The 22,995-nt window shown below is 39.2% G+C and overlaps 1 protein-coding gene across 1 annotated transcript in view; it reads left to right on the forward strand.

The window, feature by feature from the left end:
• LOC125484228 (complement component C8 alpha chain-like) overlaps positions 1-21,755 on the forward strand; it is a 46,455-nt gene extending 24,700 nt beyond the window's left edge. The window contains exons 6-11 of the mRNA XM_048602084.1: positions 3,396-3,578; positions 10,460-10,700; positions 13,443-13,571; positions 14,154-14,317; positions 20,508-20,730; positions 21,571-21,755. Coding sequence (XP_048458041.1) covers positions 3,396-3,578; positions 10,460-10,700; positions 13,443-13,571; positions 14,154-14,317; positions 20,508-20,730; positions 21,571-21,719 — 1,089 coding nt within the window. The 3' untranslated portion in view covers positions 21,720-21,755. The remainder of the gene's footprint in view (positions 1-3,395; positions 3,579-10,459; positions 10,701-13,442; positions 13,572-14,153; positions 14,318-20,507; positions 20,731-21,570) is intronic.
• The last annotated feature ends 1,240 nt before the right edge of the window (positions 21,756-22,995 follow it).

Genomic DNA, 22,995 nt, shown 5'->3' on the forward strand with positions numbered 1-22,995 from the left:
CCAATGGTTACCCAAAAACATTATCAGATACTCATGTGAAGTACAGTCATAGAGATGTACAGCATGGAAACAGACCCTTCAGTCCAACTCGTCCATGCTGACCAGATATCCCAAATTAATCTAGTCCCATTTGCCAGCATTTGGCCCATATCCCTCTAAACCCTTCCAGCAACATTTCCAGCAACTTTGTTTTTGTCCCTCTAAACCCTTCCCATCCATGTACCCATCAGACACCTTTTAAATGTTGTACCTGTACCAGCCTCCACCACTTCCTCTGGCAACTCATTCCATACACACACCACCCTTTGCATGAAAAAAATTGCACCTCAGGTCCCTTTTAAATCTTTCCCTTCTCACCTTATACCTACGCCATCCAGTTGTGGACTCCCCTACCCTGGGAATAAGCCCTTGGCTATTCACCCTATCCATGCCCCTCATGATTTTATAAACCTCTATCAGGTCACCCCTCAGCATCCGAAGCTCCGGGGTAAATAACCCCAGCCTATTCAGCCTCTTCCTGTAGCCTTCTAACCCTGGCAACATCCTTGTAAACCTTTTCTGAGCCTTTCAAGTTTCACAACATCTTTCCACTAGCAGGGAGACCAGAATTGAACACGGTACTCCAAAACTGACCTAACCAATGTCCTGTACAGCTGCAATATGACATCCAAATCCTATATTCAATGCACTGATCAAGAAAGGGAAGCGTACCATTGCCTTCTTCATTACCCTGCCTACTTGCGACTCCATTTTCAAGGAACTATGAACCTACATCCCAAGGTCTCTTTGTTTGGCAACACTCTCCAGGACTTTATCATTAAGTGTATAAGTCCTGTCCTGATTTGCCATATCAAAATGCAACACCCCACATTTATCTAAATTAAACTCCATCTGCCACTCCTTGGCCCATTGGCCCATCTGATCAAGGTCCCATTGTATTCTGTGATAACCTTCCTTGCTGTCAACTACACTACCAATTTTGGTGTCATTTGCAAACTTGCTAACCGTTATCTCCTATATTCACATTCAAATCATAAACTTCTTCAAAAAACTCAATCAAGTCAGTGAGACACCATTTACCACGCACAAGCATTAACTATTCCTAATCAGTCCTTGCCTTTCCAAATACATGTAAATCCTGTTTTCTGAATCCCCCTCCAACAACTTGCCTACCACTGATGTCAGGCTCACTGGTCTATAGTTCCCTGGCTTTTCCTTACACCTTCCTTAAATAATGGCACCACATTAGACAACCTCCGGTCTTCCGGCACCTCACCTGTGGCTATCGATAACACAAATATCCCAGCAAGTGGACCAACAATCACTTCCTGTTAAAATTAATAGATATCTGCACTGATTCAGTTTCCAGTTCAACTTCCTGTTTCAGAAAATAAACAGTGATTTTACTGTCATTGAGTTCTTCTCAACTGGTGGTATTTTATATCAAAGGATTGCAGCTACTTTCATAAACATTGATGAAAAATTCTCACACACACACACACATATATATATATAAATATGTATAATATGTATTATATATACATACATACATACACACGTGTGTATATATATACAAATCTGCAGATTGAAATTCCAATGTTTATGTCAGGGTCATAGCTGCTCATGTTATCCAGCGCTGAACCCCTTCAGAATTTATGGATTAATTGGAAACGCACCTTAGTTGCAGGAGGCAAACGAATATCCAGAAACCATCTGACACAGATTTGGTAAATTTCACTTCTTACAATATATATTGGAAACTCCTAGAATAATTACTGGGAAATTAGCAGAACCATTGAGAAGGCAAATCTTCCTCGGAAAAAGAAACAAAATCTTTGCAGGAAATGGACATGTAAATCAACATTGCTGAAGTGACTGATGCTATCTTGCTAAAACAAGTTACTTAGTCTATGATAAAACTTGCTGCAGAAATTCATTTTCTGCTTAGAGAGAAAAGGCCTTTTTTGATAGCACTCACTGGGTGGAAACTTGCCAATTCTACGTAAGTGTGCCTGAAGGCTGGGCTGGCAGGAAAGTCTAAAATAATAGCATTGGAGAAGTGAACTAATGCTTCCCATCATGGGTGACTTTTTCCAGAGGCAAGTCATCATCACTGGCAGAGACTACCTATCAAGCAGGGTAGATGTAGCTGGGTTTAGGAGGAACAACATCCTCTGCAAGAAATATTCAAAAGATTAAAGAAATGGTTTGGAGATCAATCAAGGTCCATTTCAGAATTAAGGTCAACAGTCCTGAAAGAAAATACCATCCAATCTTCCCAAGTAAGAACAGCAATGTTCTGGAAGAATTGAGAAAACTTCAGACTATATGAATTTATGAACCCAGAGATTTGGGAGATAGTGATAAATGTAAAAGTAACTATGTACCCGAATACATAAATGTCAACTATGGGGGAAAAAGACTTGAAGGAAGATATTTCTTAAAGCAATGGTTCTGAAAGGGCCAATGCTAAAGCTGCATTAGTTCCATCCAATCCAAAGATGTCATACAGCTTATGGATAGAGAATAGCAGATGAGCTAGAGGTCCTGTTAGAGATCGATGTTTCATCTCTGGCTGCAGATAGTCTTTATAATTATGCCTAACCAGTTATCATGCAATAGAGTACATCTTGATGTGGAAGACAAGTTCCTTATCTCAGCATGATTTAGTATGGTTTATCCTGTGCCACTGCTAATTAGATAGGTTCAAAGACTCAATATACAAAGGAAGATTGGTGGCAGCTATTGACTCCAAACACAAGCAAGCAGTGGTTCGTTCCACAGACATGCAGTAATCTGCACAATTAAAAGCCTATACATGAGCTTATTAGTGTTCTCAGCAGGATCTTCCTGACAGAGAACAGCACCCCTCACACCCATCCCCCACTCAGGGCCAGGTCAATTTATCATTCTACATCCCGAGTGATATAACTGACTGTCAGAAACTCACCCAGCTACTTCTGGATGAATTATTGTAATGCTACTAACCATTTATTTTGTAAATATAATCACTACCATGAAACCAGTTCATCTTTCCTATTACAGTTCATTCTGCCCATATTTTCTCTCATGGCTGTTTTTCTCTTTTACCTTTTTTTTTCTGTGGCTCCTATTTAAAATTTCTTCCATCTTTCATAGAAACATATAAAGATGTAAAGCACGGACACAGCTATTTGGGTCCAATATACTTTCTAGCCAACTGGGGCCAGGTGGTTGAGAGGTGCCAAGAGACAGTAGTTTATGAAGCGGAAGGAGGAAAATGCAGGAGAAAAATAAATAATGTCTTGTTAGGGTGCAAATTCACTCACCAATCTCACTGAAAATAATTACAACGTAAAAGGTTTCATCTCTGAATATCGTTAAACCTTTATCACTTGTTTGTGCTTCATTCAAAGGCAATTGCTGATTCTGGATTTACCGTAGATGTTCACAATGATGTACATGAATTAATTAAAACAATGAAGAGTATAGACTCTTTTGATTTTGGAGTTGGTGTGCAAATTTCTGTTGTAAAAGCTGCTATTGCTTTTGGAGAATATTCCACATTTATTAGAAATGTAACAAGGTTTCAAGGGAAGGTAAGTAAATGGCAGATTACTTTTGTTTTCTTTTATTCTAAAGTGATTATTGTAAGTCATTAAAATGACCAAAGCCTTTCTGCATAACATTGGGGTATAGCAAAGGTGGAAACATGAGCAAGGAAGGTTTATCGCACTAGAAAATCTTGTGCTTCAATTCTGTTACTATTTCTTCCATTTGTTTCTGAAGGAGCCTCCATCAGCTTGTGTTTTTTCAAACATAATAAAAATATAATCTGTGTAAAGTGCTCATAAAATAACACATTTTAGTCTTGTAACCAGTAAATTAGTTTTGTATTGGGATTTGTATGTGTACAGGGTTACAAATAACAAATAACAAAACTATTGTGTATATTGTATTAAAATACAGTGCTTTCTTATGCTATGCATACAGATGGCATACATGACAACATAGAGCCTGCCATGTTCCCTATTTGAAAGATAGCACAGATCATTGAAATAAATCCATAAAGGCTGACACCAATATCTTGTGACCAAGTCACCCTTTCTTTACATGTGCATAGTGCATGACAGTGACCCAGCTAGCTCACAGCTGGCTCCTAGAGTGAACAGAACCCCTGATATTCCTGTTTATATCTGTCAGCCAGGGCTCCTGATTGGACCAGGTTAACAGTCCCAATTGGGGAACTCATATTCTATCAGTTTCACCTGGCTGAACTTGTTCCAAGTACTACATCCCTCCCCCTTTAACTCCTGGGATGTAGGCCCGTTCTTTTTCCTGTAGCTTCTTCTGGGGTATTTTCATGCAAGGTCTGGTTCCTTCAACTCTGCCTTGGATTCTGGTGGCACGTGCCTGACTGTAGCCCATCTCTTGTGCCCAGAGCATCTTGGATGAAACTCCTCTTCTTCTTCAGGTGGTGATGGTATCAAGGCTGCGACATCTGCCGTGTCCATCTCGTCCTCAGAGGTTTCTTCGACTCGAGGCAAAGGAGGAGAAACCATCGGTTCTGCAGCTTTCCTAGATGTTCTCAGGGTTGGGCATGTTTTGCTCCTGCCCTGTTTTCAAGGATTCAGCTTTCAAGTGGTCCACGTGCTTGTTTAGGACTGTCTCACCTACCCGAACTTTGTACATCATGGGGCCTGACCTCACGACGACCATACCTCGTACCCATGCAGGGCCAATCCTGTGGTTTCAACACCAAACTTCATCCCCTGAAGTAAACTATCTCTCTAGCTTAAAGGAGTCTTGAGTCCAGCACTGTTGTTCCTGGTGCTGTTGCACCCTCCTCCTGCCCTAGGAAGATCAGATTTAGTCTGGTGGGGAATCTTCTCCCTTTAGCAACACTGCAGGAGCTGTCCCTGTAGTTGTGTGAGGGGTGGTTCTGTAATCAAACAGGAACCAGACAGTTTGGTGTCGAGTGAAGCCATAGGCTGTTTCATTTAGGTTGTTTTCAAAGTTTGCACTGATCCATCCACCAGACCATTAGACGATGGATGGTATGGAACTGTCTGTACATGCCAAATGCCACTTGACTTTTGGAAATACTCAAATTCTCTGCTGGTAAATGATAGCCCATTGTCTGTGACCAACACTGCCGGGAGTCCCTGTGTTGCAAATGATGCTCATAAGTTTTCAATTGTCGACCCCATGTTTAATGAATGAGCTCTATGCAAATCCAATTATTTTGAACGAGCGTCCAAAAATGACTAAAACCATACAGGTCATGAAAGAACCGGTATAGTTGATGTGTAACTGAGTCCAGGGTTTACCTGGCCATTCCCATGAATGTGGGGGAAATGCTGGTGGTAACTTCTGTCTTCATTAGCACTCTGGACAGTGCCCCAAGAGTACAGCTATGTCGGATCCAATCCTGGCCACCAGACATAACTTCTCGCCAACATCTTCATTTTGGAAACCCTTGGATGACCCTGCTAAAGTTCAGCCAGTATCTAACAGTGAATTTTACTTGGGACAATTGCTCCTGCTCCCAATAATAATATGGCATCGTCTATGGTGATCTGGTTTTGCCGGTTCCGGAAAGGTTTCAATTCTGGTTGTCACGGCCCTTTTGTTTCCCCCATCACCATGAGCTGTTTTAGTTTTGCCAGGATGGGATTTCTTGTGTCTGCAGTCTGATATTTTCAGCAATGTCTGGAATTTTTTTTTATTCGTTCATGGGACGAGAGCATCACTGGCTAGGCAGCATTTATTGCCCATCCCTAATTACCCAGTGGGCAGTTGAGAATCAACCACATTGCTGTAGGTCTGGAGTCACATGTAGGCCAGACCAGGTAAGGATGACAGTTTCCTTCCCTAAAGGGCATTAGTGAATCAGATGGGTTTTTCCAACAATTGACGATGGATTCATGGTCATCATTAGACTCTTAATTCCAGATATTTATTGGATTCAAATTCCACCATCTGCTGTGGTGGGATTCGAACCTGGGTCCCCAGAACGTTGTCTGGGTCTCTGAATTAACAGTCCAGTGTTAATACCACTAGGCCATTCCCTCCCCAATGGTCTCCAGAAAGTTTAAAACCAGAACGGACTCTTCCAGTGGTGGCACTACTGGTGGTGTATCTGCTAGTGGCAGGTGGCTCAATGCATCCGCATTTGCCACTTGGTCTCCTGGACAGTGTTCCAACTTGTAATTGTATGCACTCAGAATAAGAGCCCACTGCTGAATTTGACCTGAAGCAATGAGTGGCATGGCTTTGTCCTCTATAAGTATCCAGCAGGGTTTTGTAGTCCATTACCATTGTAAATTTACAGCTGTAAAGGGATTGGTCAATATTTCTCACACCAAACATGACCGCCAAACATTCCTTCTCTGTTTGGACGTGTCTTCGTTTGGCATCAGTCAAAGTCCGGAAAACCTACACTATTGGGTGTTCCTCTCGGCTGGGCCACTGGTGAGCTAACACTACCCCGATACTGTGTAGGAAAGCTGTGCTCCGCAGGGATCTGTACAGGGACCTCTGCTGTTTGTGATTCATATAAATGATTTGGATGAAAATGTGGATGGGTAGATTAGTAAGTTTGCCGATGACACAAAGATCAGAGGAATTGTGGATAACGTAGAATGTTGTCAAAGGATACAGCAGAATATAGGTCAGTTGCAGATATGGGTAGAGAAATGGCAGGTGGAATTTATTCTGGGTGTGTGTGAGAGTTTGCACTTCGTAGATCAATTTTAAGGGAAAATATATAGTTAATGACAATAAGTCATCTGCAAACTTACTTTAAAGGACACTACAATGGGATGAGGAAGGAGTTGGCTAAACTCGACTGGGAGCAAAGTCTGTATGGTGGGATAATTGAGGAACAGTGGAAGACTTACAAAATGATTTTTCACAGTGCTCAGCAAAAGTACATACCGGTGAAAAGGAAGGACGGTAGGAAAAGGGATAATCAGCCATGGATAACTAAGGAAATAAAGGAGGGTATCAAATTGAAAGCTAATGCATACAAAGTGGCAAAGATTAATGGGAAACTTGAGGATTGGGAAATCTTTAAAGGTCAACAGAAAGCCATGAAGAAAGCTATAAAGAAAGATAAGATAGATTATGAGAGTAAACTAGCTCAGAATATAAAAATAGATAGCAAAAGTTTCTACAAATATATAAAATGAACAAGTGTGGCTAAGGTAAACATTGGTCCCTTACAGAATAAGAAGGGGGATTTAATATTGAGAAATGAGGAAATGGCCGAGGCTTTGAACAGGTATTTTGTGTTGGTCTTCATAGTGGCAGACAGAAATAACATGCCAATAACTGATAGAGGAGGTTATGGCAGCTGAGGACATAGAAACAATCACTAAAGAAGTAGTGTTGGGCAAGCTAATGGGACTAAAGGTAGACAAGTCTCCTGCCCTGATGGTGGGGGAAATAGTGGTTGTGGAAATTTGCTTGACTCTGTGGTGGGTTCCAACAGACTGGAAAACTCAAATGTGATACCACTGTTTAAACAAAGGAGGTAGACAAAAGGCAGGTAACTATAGGCCTGTTAGCTTAACTTCGGCAGTGGGGTAAGTGCTTGAATCTATCATCAAGGAAGAATGAGCGAGACATATGGATAAAAACTGTTCCATTGGGCAGATGTAGCATGGATTCATGAAAGGCAGGTCATGTTTAACTAATTCGCTGGAATTCTTTGAGATATTATGATAGCAGTGGACAATGGGAATCAGTTGGTGTGATGTTTCCGATTTCCAGAAAGTATTCAACAAGATGCTGCACAAAAGGCTGCTGCATAAGATAAAGGTGCTTGCCATTATGGGTAATGTATTAGCATTAGGATAGAGAACTGGTTAACTAACATAAGGCAAAGAGTGGAGATAAATGGGTGTTTTTCTGTTTGGCAATCAGTGGCTAGCGGTATGCCTTAGGGATCAGTGTTGGAACCGCAATTGTTTACAATTTACATAGATGATTTGGAGTTGGGGACCAAGTGTAGTATGTCAAAGTTCGCTGATGACACTAAGATAAGTCGTAGAGCAAAGGGTGTGAAGGACAGTGAAAGTCTGCAGAGGGATATAGTTAGGTTAAGTGAGTGGGCGAGGGTCTGGCAGATGGAGTAGAATGATGATAAATGTGAGGTCATCCATTTTGGTGGGAATAACAGCAAAATTGATTTTTCTTAAATGGTGAAAAATTACAGCATGCTGCTGTGCAGAGGGATCTGGTTGTCCTTGTGCATGAATCACAAAAAGTTGGTTTGCAGGTGCAGCACATAATTAAGAAAGCAAATGGAATATTGTCCTTCCTTGCGAGAGAGATGGAGTTTAAAAACAGGGAGATAATGCTGCAGATGTATAGGGCGCTGGTGAGGTCACACCTGGAGTACCGTGTACGGTTTTGTTCTCCTTACTTGAGTAAGGATGTACTGGCACTGGAGGGGGTTCAGAAGAAGGTCACTAGATTCATTCCAGAGTTGAGAGGGTTGGCTTATGAGGAGAGATTGAGAAGACTGGGGCTATACTCATTGGAATTTAGAAGAATGAGGGGGAATCTTATAGAAACATATAAAATTATGAAGGGACTAGATAAGATAGAAGCAGGGAGGTTGTTTCCACTGGCAGGTGAAACTAGAACTGGGGGCATAGCCTCAAAATAAGAGGGTGCAGATTTAGGACTGAGTTCAGGAGGAAATTCTTCACCCAAAGGATTGTGAATTTGTGGAATTCCCTGCCCAGTGAAGCAATTGAGGCTACCTCGTTGAATGTTTTAAAGGCATAGATAGATAGATTTTTGAACAGTAAAGGGATTAACGGTTTTGGTGTACGGGCAGGAGCTGCATCTGAGTCCAAGAAAAGATCAGCCATGATCTTATTGAATGGTGCAGCAGGCTTGATGGACCAGATGGCCTACCCCTGCTCCTATTTCTTATGTTCCTGCCAAAGTGCACAACTTTACATTTTCCCACATCATATTCCATCTGCCAAGTTTGTCCCCATTCAGTTAACTTGTTTATATCCTTTTGCAGACTCAGATTATCCTGGTGCTTATCCCATAGGAAAGATCATGGTCAGGTCCTGTCAGGTTCATTATTTTTTCCTTAAAGTGGGTGAGGAGCCTAATGACCCAATCTGACCCACTCACCCACCTTTCTTAGTCCCCTTGACTTGGTTATGGTTCAGCTTTTCCTGCAATGAGGCAAAGACGAGATTGAATATGATAGGAATTGGTGCAAGGGTAGTTTGTGACCATGCCTAACCATACATAGTGGTGAGGTATTCCCAGTAAATAATTAAGAATCACAGTGGGCAGGAGTAATGTGAATGTTTGAGTGGGCATAATGCATCTGATGCTAAGCATTGTAGTCAGTTACCCTTGGTGAGATGCATATACAGTGGTAGAATTAGAATGAATGATAGCCCTGTGAGTGTAAGTTAGCAGTGGGAATATGTTACCACGTACGTAGAGTGCAGCAGATCATAGACTTTCTTGCGGCACAGTTGCCTATACCTCTCAGTGAAGCCATGGCACTGATCTGTGTGTGATCTCTGCCCATGTTGGATTGTTCTGATGAGCTGTCTTTCTTATCTGTCCAGCCAGGAAAAGGACTAACCTTTTCATGGTGACCCCATCTAGCAGCAACTGAGGGGCATTTGCTGTACACCTTGGAGCCGATTTTGCTTTCTTAGGAGCAGTGTCTTCAGCTTCAAGGTGACCACTACAGGCTGAGGTGATACTCACGGCTTGCAACAACTGAAGTGGTATCCAGATGGCCTTTAAATATCATGCTTGAAACTTCACACCTGGAAACTCCCATTAGTTGTGTGAACCTCTGACTGGCTCACCATGTAATTCATCAAATGACTTGTGCAATATCTCACTTGCATAGATGACGAGATGAAAAGAACATGATTGGGCGACATACCCTGCCCCAGCCATCAATGGATATTATGCCATTTTATATTTTCACTGCCTTTCTTTATCTTCAAATGGGAAAATTCCACCCACAGTATATGAAACAGCTTGCATCTGCTGATGTGTGCGCTTTGGTACTCTGAGGCTTTGAACCAATCCAGGCACCTTTGAATGTACCATTGTCAGTAAACCTAAGCTACTGTCATTTAATTCTTAGGGGACTGTAGGTGCTGCTGGTTTGTGTCAACTGACAATTAGAATATAAAATAGAAACAAGCACTTTATGGACATTATCCGATTATTGAGTCTTACACTGATTTCAATGTTTGAGTTTTATTACATTTATGTTAATTTTATTTCCAACATCACTGAGCATGGTCCAAAATTAAACCAAACTGATTGAGATCAGAGTTTATCTGAACGGAAATGCAGTTTCAAACATTATAGACATTGATAGATTAATTTAATGGAAACATCTGTGATCGGGAATGATGTGATATTACTCTTTTAAAAGTGTTGTTCAGGTAAAATGTTGACTTTTTTTTAGGATGTTAGTTTTGTTCGTGTTCGTACTAAGGTTCAAACTGCTCACTTCAAAATGAGGAGATATAATTTACTTTTGGATGAAGATATGACTCAATCCCTCATGAAACTTCCAGATGAATACAATTATGGAATGTACGCTAAATTCATTGCAGATTATGGTACTCATTACTACGCTTCAGGAACGATGGGAGGTGTTTATGAATTCATTCTTGTTCTGAATAAGAAGGCATTGGCAGAGTCAGGTTTGTGGCAACTAATACTTCTTTGCTTGAAACAAGTCAGAATAATACAATAATATTATAATATTTCTTTAAGGGGAAGATATGAAATATTAGTTCAAACTCTGTTGTAATGCACAGCAGCTACAATAATGTTACTTTGTGATCCATTTACTATGCCTGCTGCAATGGACGGGGTAAGTAAACACACTGCTGTGATCTTTATAATGAAAAGGAAAGCCAGCATGGAGGAAATTGGCAGATGACCCACTGCCCCTCATTCCCTGATTTGTAGGACAGTTACATTTGATTCACCTGTATGCAATGCCATAAGATTAATTATGACATGAATTTTACATTTTTCTCTTGCTTTGCTGGAATTCTGTCCTTTCCTCCTCCATTGCACTCTGTATCACTTCTCATTTTCTTTTCTTGATCTCTTTGCTGCTATTCAATTGGTTTCTATATGTTTAATTCATGCTAATTTCTTATTCTTCCATTTCTTTCTCCCTTGCTGTTATCTTCCTCTTGGTCTGTTTCATTTCTTATTGCTGCTTTCCTATTTCTGTTTGTTTTTTTCTTTAATTGTAAGTCACAAAGTGAAGTCTCTCTATCATGTGCATATATAACATCTAAAAGATTTGCAACAATATTCTCAGAAATCAGAGGAAGTGCATACAGCTACATTTTCAGAGAATCTCAGAAATAAATTATAAGTTTGAAATTTTAACAGTTCACAGTTGGGACTTATCTAAGGTATTCCTATGAAATGCATAAACAAGGAAGGCTTCTTGAAGAATTTGAAGTACTGTGGTAGTTGGAAGCATGACAAGGCTGATTTCATGCATATTTGCTAAAGGGGTTTGACTATCGCTATGGTCTGTATCCAAAACAGAAAAACAATTAAAAACCAAAAGAGCTGTGGATGCTGTAAATCAGGAACAAAAACAGAAGTTGCTGGAAAAGCTCAGCAGGCCTGGCAGCATCTGTGAAGAAAATATCAGAGTTAATAATTACTTTCTTGTCTTGCAGCTCAGTTTTAAAAAAGTAAAAGATAGAATCACTGAAGCGCATTTTGAATGAATCCATATCTAAGTGCCATATCATACAATCTAAAAAAAGGAAGAAGATAAACTTTGAGAATAAACTTGCAAGCAATATCAAGATGGACAGCAACAATTTCTTTAAATGTATAAAAGGGAAGAGAGAGCAGAAGTGAACATAAGCTCCTTTGTGAATGATGTTGGGGAAATAATAACAGGGAATAGGAAATAGCAGAGGAATTGAATAAATACTTTGCATCAGTCTTCACAATGGAAGACACTAATAGCATTGCAAAATTACTAAATGATCACAGGGCAAAAGGAGGAGAGGAAATAAATACAATAACAACAATTTCCCTATCACTAGAGAAAATGTACCCGGAAACATAATGGGGATGAAGACAAAATCCCTGGAACACATATGATGTATCCTTGGGTAGAAAAAGAAGTTACAAAGATGGCGGATGCACTGGTAGTATTCTTTTAAAGATCCTCAGATTCTAGAAAAGTCGCAGAGAATTAGAAAATTGCGAATGTAATACTCCTATTCTAATAGGGAAGGAGACAAGAAAAATTAGTAGGTCAGTTAGCTTAATATCCATTATTGAGAAGAATGCAACAGAAGAGCATTTATAAATAAATAATACAATCATGCAGAGTCAGCATGGCTGCAGGAAGGGGAAATCATGCCTGTCAAATTTATTAGACGTCTTTGAGGTGTTGAAACAGGATAGATAAGAAGAAGCAGTGAATGTAATATACTGATTATTCGGAAGGTGTTTGATAAGATATTGCATGTTAGGCTACTTAGTAAGAAAAGCACTTATTGTTTGGAGTTAGTATCTTCACATAGACAGAGGTTTGGCTAGCAAATAAAACTCAGAGAGTTGGCATAAGTTGGGGGGGAGGGCGCAGCATCGTCAGGTTGTCATCCTCTAACTAGTGGAGTCCCACTGGGATAAGTGCTGGACGTGACTCAAATGAAGAAAATGAATGCACTACAGTCAAATTTGCAGATGACACAAACATAGATGGGAAGACAAGCGCTGAGGTTGACACAAAGAGTCTGCAGAGAGATATAGATAGGTTAAGAAAGTGGGCTAAAACTTGGCAGATGGAATATGATATGGGAAAATGTGAGGATATGAACTTTGACAGGAAGAATAGAAGAGCTGAATATTATTTAAATGGAAAAAGACTGCAGAAAGCTACAGCGCAGAGAATCATAGAATCATAGGATCATAGAATCTCAACAGTGCAGATACAGGCATTCAGCCCATTGACTCCGCACCAACACTCTGAGAGCATCAGATCCTCAATGTAAAAGCATGAGAAGACATCTGATTGAAACATACAAGATTTTGGAGACTTATCAGGATAGATACAGAAAGGTTGTTGGCCCTTGTTTTGGACCAAAGAGCATAATCTCATAGTAAGGGGTCAGCCATTTAAGACACAATTGAGAAGGAATTTCTTTCCTGGGAGGGTAATAAATCTTTGGAATCCTTTAATGCAAAGGCTGGTCCATTGTGCATATTCAAGGCTGACAGACATTTAATCAATAAGGGGACCAAAGATTACATTTTGGGGAGATGGCAGGAAAATAAAATTGTGGATTATCAGATCAGCTATGATCTCATTGAATGGTGGATCAGACCTTGGCCTGAACGGTCTCCTTTTACACTTGTGTCTTATGACCCAATGTTCTTTCTTTATCTTAAAGATTTGACTGCATCCGAAGCTGGATCTTGCATTGCAGGATCATTGGGAGTAGTGGTTTCAAAACGATCTGTGGATGTGGGTGGCTTGATAAAGGCCGAAGGTTGTAGACGTAAATTGGAGCAGAAAGAATGTAAGTACCTCATCAAATAAAACTTGTGAGTCATAATATTAGATTCTAGTGGAATTCTTTAAATAACTGTAGGTTAATATTATTTATTACTCCTACAGAAATGAAGTTCACAGAAAAGTTTTATAAATAAAATGGAAACTCAATAATTTGGAGTTAAAGGCAAAGCACATTATTCTAAATTGCTTCAAATGTTTGAACACTTTTGAGGGAAAATTTACTCACGTCCCTCAGTAACTTCCAGGTTTCTCAACCTCAATTTAGAACACACAGCCACCCACCCCATCACACCCCTCTCTGAGTAAAATTCTCCCTATATGTTCGAAAGTGGAGAGGTGTTCTATTCCTTTAAAATGTCATAAATTATCTGAAAACTCATTAAAATACACGTATAGATAACAGTACAAAATAGTCAGGATAGAAGAACACTCTACTTGTCCATTATGAAATGCTTTCCACTGAGTTTAATATGTTTAGAAATAATATTTACTTTCCCTGTATTAATTTCATAATTATATTGAATTTTCATCTGATGGAAAATTTTAATTATGTTAAAGATAATGATTTTCTTTAATTATTATTTAGCTTCAGAAAAGTCAAGTAGCCTTGTTGAAGATGTTCTTCCACATGTACTAGGAGGTGACCTGAAATCAAATGCTGGACTATTAGGTCATGGAATACCAGATGTCAAAATGTATCGGCATTGGGGTAAATCTTTGAAATACCTGCCAGCTGTCATTGACTTTGAGGTAAAAAAATACCATCAGGGCATTATCCTTATGTTTTAGTTCAGTTTCAATGCAATTAAATAGTTGTTTATGTGAAATTGACATTCATTGTCTTAAACATATATAATTAACGCACTTTAAGGGGAGGTGATGGCCTAGCGGTTTTATCGTTGGACTTAATCCGGAGACCCAGGAATGTTCTGGGGATCTGGGTTTGAATCTTGCCATGGCAGATGTTGCAATTTGAATTCAATTGAAAAAAGATCTCCCATTAAGAGTGTAATGGTGTCCATGAATCAATTGTTGATTGTCAGGACAACAGAAAACACATTTGGTTCACTGTGGAAACTACCATCCTTAGCTAGACTGGCCTACATGTGACTGCAGACCCACTGCCCTCTGGGGAATTGGGGATGGGCAATAAATGCTAATCTGGCCAGCAACACCCTTGAATAAAAAAACTATCAAAAATAGGCCATTGAAAAGCTGAAAACCTCAAAATGGATATTTAGTTTTACTCATGTTTAAACACTGAAGATTTGTGAACAAAATGCATTTACTGAGGAATATTTGTCATATAAAATCTTTGATAAATAGTTGACAAAGAAAAAATTGAGACAAATACACGAAAAAGGAGAATTTTCCATTAAAAGACTACAAAGAATCGAAAGCAAAACCGAACTGTGAATAGATGTGAGTGAGATTAGACAAAAGATGGGAAAGATTTTTATTGTTATGCCTGAACCTTTCCTTAGAGATGAATTTCTGGAAGCATGTTTCTATCTTTATTAGAAAGTAGGTGGTCTTACATGTCAAACAGCATCGAAGTCTTAGATATAGCATCACCCAAAACTGTAACAAACAGCTCTCATAAAGACATTAAAACAAATATAATGAGCAAAAAGAAAATGTGTTAGTTAGCTCTTAAATAACACATGAGCTAATTACTAAAAATGACCAGAGGGTGGTTTTTTTGTAGAAAGGTTCTAGAGGAAATTGAGCTGCTGATTTATGAATTGAAGCAAGATCCCATTTCTTAGATAAAACATCAACAAACTTAACATTGGGTTATATTATCCAACATGGCCTCTTCAGAAGGTCTTGAGGAATTAAGGTAACATTCAAGTTATATATCAGTTAAGAGAATGAAGAAAATGCGAACTAGTCTGGGTGTACAGTGCTAGTGACATAAATGTACAGTTTTAATTGGTGTTAAAACATTGGGTCGGAACTCTGAAATATAATGGGCATTTTTAGCCCTTAATTCCATAACGAATTTTTTCTAAAGAGGATTTCTATAGACTTAAAATGATAACAGATATAAATTTAGTGGTTGACTGCAAAGAATTCTGTGTGGAAGCAATGGATTGCAACACCTAGAGGTGTGAAAGGAACTTCAAACAGAGTAGACTATATTTCTTTGATTACAAGGATATGAGAAGCTGATGACCTCTTGCTGAACAGCAAGACATCCGCAACAGATTGTGTCCCAAACTGCAATTTGATCATGACACTATTCGTCTCCGGATCTAATTTATTGATTAAACTTTAAGTCATTGTTGCCATTCTTTATACTATGACAGTCATCTGACTTGCCATTTGTCTTTGAGCAATTATATGCTTTATCCTTAAGTTTAATGTTTTCTTTCATTTCTTTAGTAAATACTGGTGATGGTTCACCTCCTTGGAATTTTTTCTCTGTAGTAGGAGTGCACTTATTTGGAACACTCTGAAATATCCCTTTAGATATCTGCTCCTGCTTCTCTGATCTATCTCCTGTCCTATATTCCACTTCACTTTTGCTAGATCAACTTTCATACACGCACAGATGTTTAAATTTAAAATACTAGTCTTAGACACACTCTTCTTTTAAAACTGGATGTAAAATTCAATCAGATTTTGATTACTGCTGCTTAGAGGTGCCTTTACTCTATTATTAATTATCCTGTCACATTATACAATGCTAATTCTAGTATAGTCTACTCTCGGGCAAATTTAGAGAGTGCTGCTTAAAGAAAACATCACTAAAGGATTCTAGGAACTTCTCATTGAGACTACTGTGCCAGTATTATGTTATAAGGTGTATCTATTATATAGAATGACTAGTCCTCATCTCCACCTAAACTGATTCTGCATCCTGGTCTCCTTGAATAAATCATCACTAATGTACCAATACCATCTTTTATTAGAAGCACTACACCTCCACTTCTCCCTTCTTATTGTGCTTGAATGTGATCTGTCCCTCAATATTTAGAGAACCATAAAAACCAAAAGAACTGCGGATGCTGTAAATCAGGAACAAAAACAGAAGTTGCTGGAAAAGCTCAGCAGGTCTGGCAGCATCTATGAAGGAAAAAACAGAGTTAACGTTTTGGGTCCTGTGATCCTTCCTCAGAACAGTTCTGAGGAAGGGTCACTGGACCCGAAACGTTAACTCTTTTTTCCTTCACAGATGCTGCCAGACCTGCTGAGTTTTCCAGCAACTTTATTTTTGATTCAGAAAACAACGTTTGTCATTCTACACCCATGTCCCCAAAATGATTTTCAGATCATATTTATTCGTTCAATGCGCATTGTCAATTCATTTAGTTTGTTATGAATGCTACGTGCATTCAGAGTCAAAGCCTTTAGTTTTGATTTTTGTTATCTTTGTAAGCATTTAGTCCTGACTGCTTCTATACTCTTAGTTTTTGCTTATTCTCTGTTTGGGACTGCCATTCTCTGACCTTAATTTTCCATATTGGTGTTTTGCTCTCCTGCCTTGACACCTACCCTGAATTTAATGCATTTACACAAGTTTCATCCCTTATCCTACATTAAGACACAGGATGCTAACAAATCTTTGAAACAATGAGGGTGAACTTCATAGTTAGAAATTGAAAGCAGTTGAAAAAAGTTTGAATCTTAGTTCTGAAGAGAGGAAATTCAGCCAATTGAGGAAAACTTGGTGAACACTGCTGTGGTCTCTGTTGTATATGAACAGCACAAGAGTAAAGTAATAAATGTAATCTATTCCTTGATGGATTTTTCAGACTATCTGGACAGACCATCAACATGTTCAGAAAGAAAGAGGCTATCATTTTCTAAAGGTTAACAGGAAAATGTTATAATTGTAAACAGAGAGTTTACTTACTTGTTTGAATGTCTCAGTACTATAAAGTCATTGGGAGGAACTTCTGGGGCATGAGTGATGTGGGCTTTGTCAAGATGTGTAGCAGAATCAAAAGTGAAGTTTGGAGAAGTCTATCTCAACGTTGGGAGCAATGTGGATGTGAGGCAGTTTTCTTGCTAGGCAGTGGTGAGTTGCCAATTCAGGAAGGTTAGTTCTCATTAAATGTTTTATTGATGCCTCAATTTGCCTCTTTAACATCTTCGCAAATGAGCCAAATGAAGTAGATAACGTGAATTTTCGACATGTAAGTCAATATGTGTTATATAAGTAGTTGGGGACTGCTGCCCCTTTAAGAAAGCTGGTCAGGTGATGCAGAGGGATGGAACTTTGGAGGAGCCTAGAACTAGTTGTGAAGGTGTGAGTATTGTTAATAAAGTGTGGGTACCTATTATGTTTCTCACTATTTCTCTGTCAAATCAAGGAGATAGCCCTTGTTCAGGGAGTCCAGCACGGTAAGTAAAGGGTGGCCTCTAAGAGCAGTCCAGGGTCAGTCAGCCACTCAGGGCAGTTAGAATCGGGAAGCTTTCCACAAAAGGGCTGCGAATCTGAATGTCGGGCAGTCCAGCATCTGATTTGACACTTTCTGCCCTGTTGTGGACTGCTTTCTTCCTGAATGAAAGAGGGGCAAGTTTTAAGAGAGATGAAATTGAGTAATTTTGGTGCAGGTGTCCCAAAAAAGTGGGTAGAGAGTGCATGCATAGTTGTGGTGTCAGGGTTGGGATGAGTGACAGCAAAAGAGGAAAAATGTTGCAGACAGCAGTGAGAATGGTAGAGCATGAACCTTGGTGGGCGGTGGGAGCAGTAGCAGAGACTGAATGAGTGTGAGGTGTTGGCGAGAAAATGGTGGCTCTCAACACTAGCGGAGTGGGGAAGGTCAATGACCTTCTTCCACCATTGTAGAAGGACATCCCACTGTGCACCACCCTGTCCAGCAGGACCTCCAGATCCCTGCCCTCAAAGTTGGTCACAAATCTTGTCTGCAATATCTGATGTTAGGAACCGATCAGGGCAGCTGCAGACGGATGGTACCTATCTGGGTTCACATTGGTCTTCATACATGACACCACTGCCAGAATTGTTCTGCAAACGATACATGGTAAAGTAAGTCTAGAATCAGAAGAGAAGGCTAACATTAGAGCATTGTATGTAGTTAATGAGGCAAGTTTGCTAAAACTCGCTAAACCTCGCTAAACCTAGAAGTGAGAAACCTTCCAAAAAACTTGAGGCAACTGGCAGCTAGCTAAAAATAAATGTAAACTTCAACCCAATGTTAAATACATTAGAATTGAAAAGTGATCTTTTGAGATGACGGTAGTAATTTTGCAAAAATGTCATTGCTAGGGAACCAGGAAATAAAGCAAAGGGTCTGTTAGATAGGTAGCTGGATTCCAGTGGTTTGATTCATAGAACATAGAACATAGAACATTACAGCGCAGTACAGGCCCTTCGGCCCTCGATGTTGCGCCGACCTGTGAAACCAATCTGAAGCCCATCTAACCTAAACTATTCCATTATCATCCATATGTTTATCCAATGACCATTTAAATGCCCTTAAAGTTGGCGAATCTATTACTTTTGCAGGCAGGGCATTCCACTCCCTTACTACTCTCTGAGTAAAGAACCTACCTCTGACATCTGTCCTATATCTATCACCCCTCAATTTAAAGCTATGTCCCCTCGTGCGAGCCATCACCATCCGAGGAAAAAGGCTCCCACTGTCCACCCTATCTAATCCTCTGATCATCATGGTGAGTTGTAGGCTTCGCAAGGACATGGTGTTTTCCAATGTAGGATTAGCCAGAACAATTGACTTACCAGTGATGACTGTGATCCTTGGAACTAGAATCACAGAGACAGAGTCTAGGCTTTGTATTTTGGAACATTGGACAGTGGGAGTTAGGGGTTTGAGACTCCATGACGCTGGATAGAGAAGTCCTGGTAATGTTGAACCAGACCTTTAGATCTAGGCTAAATAGAATCTGGAACCTATGGAGCTTGGTGCAGGACATTGGGATTGGTGTCTTTTGTTTTGAGCACCAGGAGACATTCTTGTGATCTCAGAATGGGAGGAATGTCTGGAAATGGGAGTCCTGAGATCTAATTGGATTGGAACACAGAGTGTTTAATCTAGAAGTATTGAGGTTTGTTCAGATGGTAGTATTAGAGGGGTCAGGTTGAGTATCCCTAAAGAGAAAAGAAGACTTGCATTTATCTAATGTCTTTTGCAAACACGAGATGCTTCAAAGCACTTTGCAGCTCACAATAAACTGGATGTCTAAGTACAGTTTCTTCTGACTGTAATGTCCCAGCTGTTATCAGGCTTTTGAATGGACCTCTTTAACATTAATGTTGATCTCTCTCTGCACCTTCTTGGCAGTTGTAACACTGTATCCTGCACTCTGTTCTGTTACCCTGAGCACTTGTATAGTACCATCTGCATGTAAAGCGCGTAAGACAACACTTTTCACTGTACCTCTACACGTGACATAATAAATCAAATCAAGAAACATTACTTTAATAGTATCACAATGAGATGGGTGTGGGGGAAGAGGCAAGAAGAAATTACTTGTCCAGGCAATTTATGGAGCATGGAATAGTGGTGTAAGCTATTGCTTTCTTTAAAAACAAATTAGTACATGATTGAGACAGAAGTGATGCAATGATAATGGTGACATAGTTGGTAGTTAGATTGCTGTAGCAAAGATCTCACACAAATGTGATGGGCCAATGGGTAAATACAATTGTTTGGTTCTGTAAATTGGTGTGTTCTTTGGTAAAATGAAAGAGCTCTGTTCTGAGGAAGGGTCACCAGACCCAAAATATTAACTCTGATTTCTCTTCACAGATGTTGCCATATCTGCTGAGCTTTTTCAACAATTTCTGTTTTAGGTCTAATTTGACCTCGCCTAAACTCAGTGTGTTCAAGCAAATGTTTTCAAATTTATAGGCAAATCAATGGCACAAGAAACTGTGGCTCAAAAAAAACGTTTACCTTTGGATTAAATCTATTTTCCAAATATTTTTATTCTAATATTGCAGCTCATGCCAATTTATGACTTGGTGGCCAGAAGTAAACTTCAGTCTGTTGAAATCAAACAACAAAATTTAAAAAGAGCCATGGAAGAGTACTTGGTGGAGTTTCATCCCTGTAGGTGTCCTGTGTGCTATAATAATGGAAAAGCGGTTCTTCTGGACAATGTCTGTACCTGTGAATGTCTGCCTGGTTATGAAGGGAAAGCGTGCCAGGATACTAAACGAAAGGGTAAGGTGACAGGTATTATAGGAATCCATGTTACTGCTTAAAATCTAACAGTAACAGTAAATGTAACATTGGTTATAAATACAATGATTTTAATCCCCTCAGTTGTTTGTTTGATGTTACTTATTTAATTTCTTTTTAGTCACTTTTGATGTTATTATCTACCAGAATTTATCTGAACTGATATAAATTGGATATTTCAAGTTCTTTTAAAAATATGTTTCACCGAATTCCAATTCTTTGCTTAAAGACTGCAAATGTCTTTGAAGCATTCATGGTTCTGATACTGGAACACGTAGCATAATAAGAGAGCTTGATGGCCACTATGGGTATGTGTTCTTGACTTGAGAATATTGGGAAATTTAATACACAGAATGACAAATTGGATTTCACCCATACAGGATTGTGATTGAGTTTATTTATCTGAATTTCTATTGAACTCTTTAGCCAACAAACAATGTATGCAGATTTTGTTCAACTGTACAATTCTGAAATATTCATAATTCAGTCCAAAATAATTTTGAATATCAAATTTCAGTTTCAATGTCATTGCCAAATAGTTGAAGGATTTTGTTCTGTTAACCAAAATTATTCAGATAATCTAATGCTTTCTGTATTTTTATTTATTTAGCCATTTCACATGGTAATGACTTAGATACAGTCAATGTAATCCAGGAAATACATTACTGAGATACCGAGCATCAATATTTTTGTGCTATGCATTTTGAAATTATTTTACAATCGTTGTTCATGGGGTTATCTCAGAATAAATGCCATTTTGTAATTAATTTGTACTTATTCTTCTCACAGTTTATTTCACATTGATGTCGTTCTTTTTCATAGGGCCCACTAATGGAAATTGGAGCTGTTGGTCAGGGTGGTCTTCTTGCCAGAATGGTTCAAAACAGCGAACACGAAGCTGTAATCATCCACCTCCTAAAGATGGCGGTGCTACATGCCTTGGGAAGAACACACAAACCAAGTATTGTTAAAACAAAATAATACCTCTGGCATTTTGGCCCTTTGAATTATTTGCTTTTGGGTGATCATTATTTTCATTGAGTATAAATGGATATGAGGTATAGGCAACATTTTGAAATACTACTCTGTGTTCTTTGTTGATATCTTAAATGTAATGAATGTTGGGATGTATTCATTGAGGTGAAACATTTGAACTGATGTGACAAGAATTATCCTTTATTGAAGAAAGATTAAAACTGATTTGTGTGCATTAATGTTTGGCCAGGAAGCTTGTTCACACTTCCAGGACCATCATTACCAGTTGATTGGTCAACATACTGCAATGAATTATGGGAGTCAGCAATGCAATAGACCTCATTGCGATGAATACATGTTGATCTTGATATCTGATCCATTGTTTTCTTTACAGCAGGAACAGAATGGTAGTAACAAAATATGAAAATCAAATCAATACATTTAGCAGCATTAAATTCTGTACAGGATATCAAAGCAGTTATGATTCCTATTACAAATAAAGAGATACAAAATAGATTGTGGGCTAAATCATATATTTCTTTAGGCTAATTGCAGTTTTTTGGAAGGTTCCTTGACTCGAGATTTAACAAGTTCTCTTGCCATATCTTACCAAACTTGCCATATTAATTGCTTACCTGTTCCTATGGCGTCTCTCACATTCAGTTCTTGTCCAATCTTAAAACTCTTCCATTCACCACTCAGCTGGCATTTGCCAAAAGTCTGGCACCCCTTGTGCCCGTGTGATCTTTGAAAGGTTGTAGTGCACCCAGACAAGCAATAACAATCTGGCAAAGCCCCTCTCTTGCCGTGGCATAGCATAGCAGCCATGAAGACACATTTCCCAGAGCAGGTAACCAACATGGCTGACACTCTCTCAGACATGCAGCAATTCCATTCTCTTAACTTAGTTCCTGTTTAACCTACACACTACATACTTTATCTGTTCAAATCCTGTCTGAATTCCTTCTAAATCAGTGCTATCCTGTTACCCAGTGTATACTTGAAACCAGACAAATACAAACATGAGTTTTTATTTGTAGAAAGCAAAAGGGAACACAAACAAATTCCAATCAAGTCTGAAGTTCACCCTGACAATGCAAACCGTATTTTGGCATCATGGCCAAAGAATATTTTACAGTTCATGTTTGTCTGCTGAACAAAGGCGCCGTTGAGGTTCTGTCTAGCTTGTTGTGTCTAATGCATCTGATCTCTATCATGGACAACAATATCTTTCTCCTCCCCAGTGTCCTTGTCCTCAGGAGACTGCTTTTG

This window comes from Rhincodon typus, chromosome 10, assembly GCF_021869965.1.
Source record: "Rhincodon typus isolate 14 chromosome 10, sRhiTyp1.1, whole genome shotgun sequence".
Lineage (NCBI taxonomy): Eukaryota > Metazoa > Chordata > Chondrichthyes > Orectolobiformes > Rhincodontidae > Rhincodon > Rhincodon typus.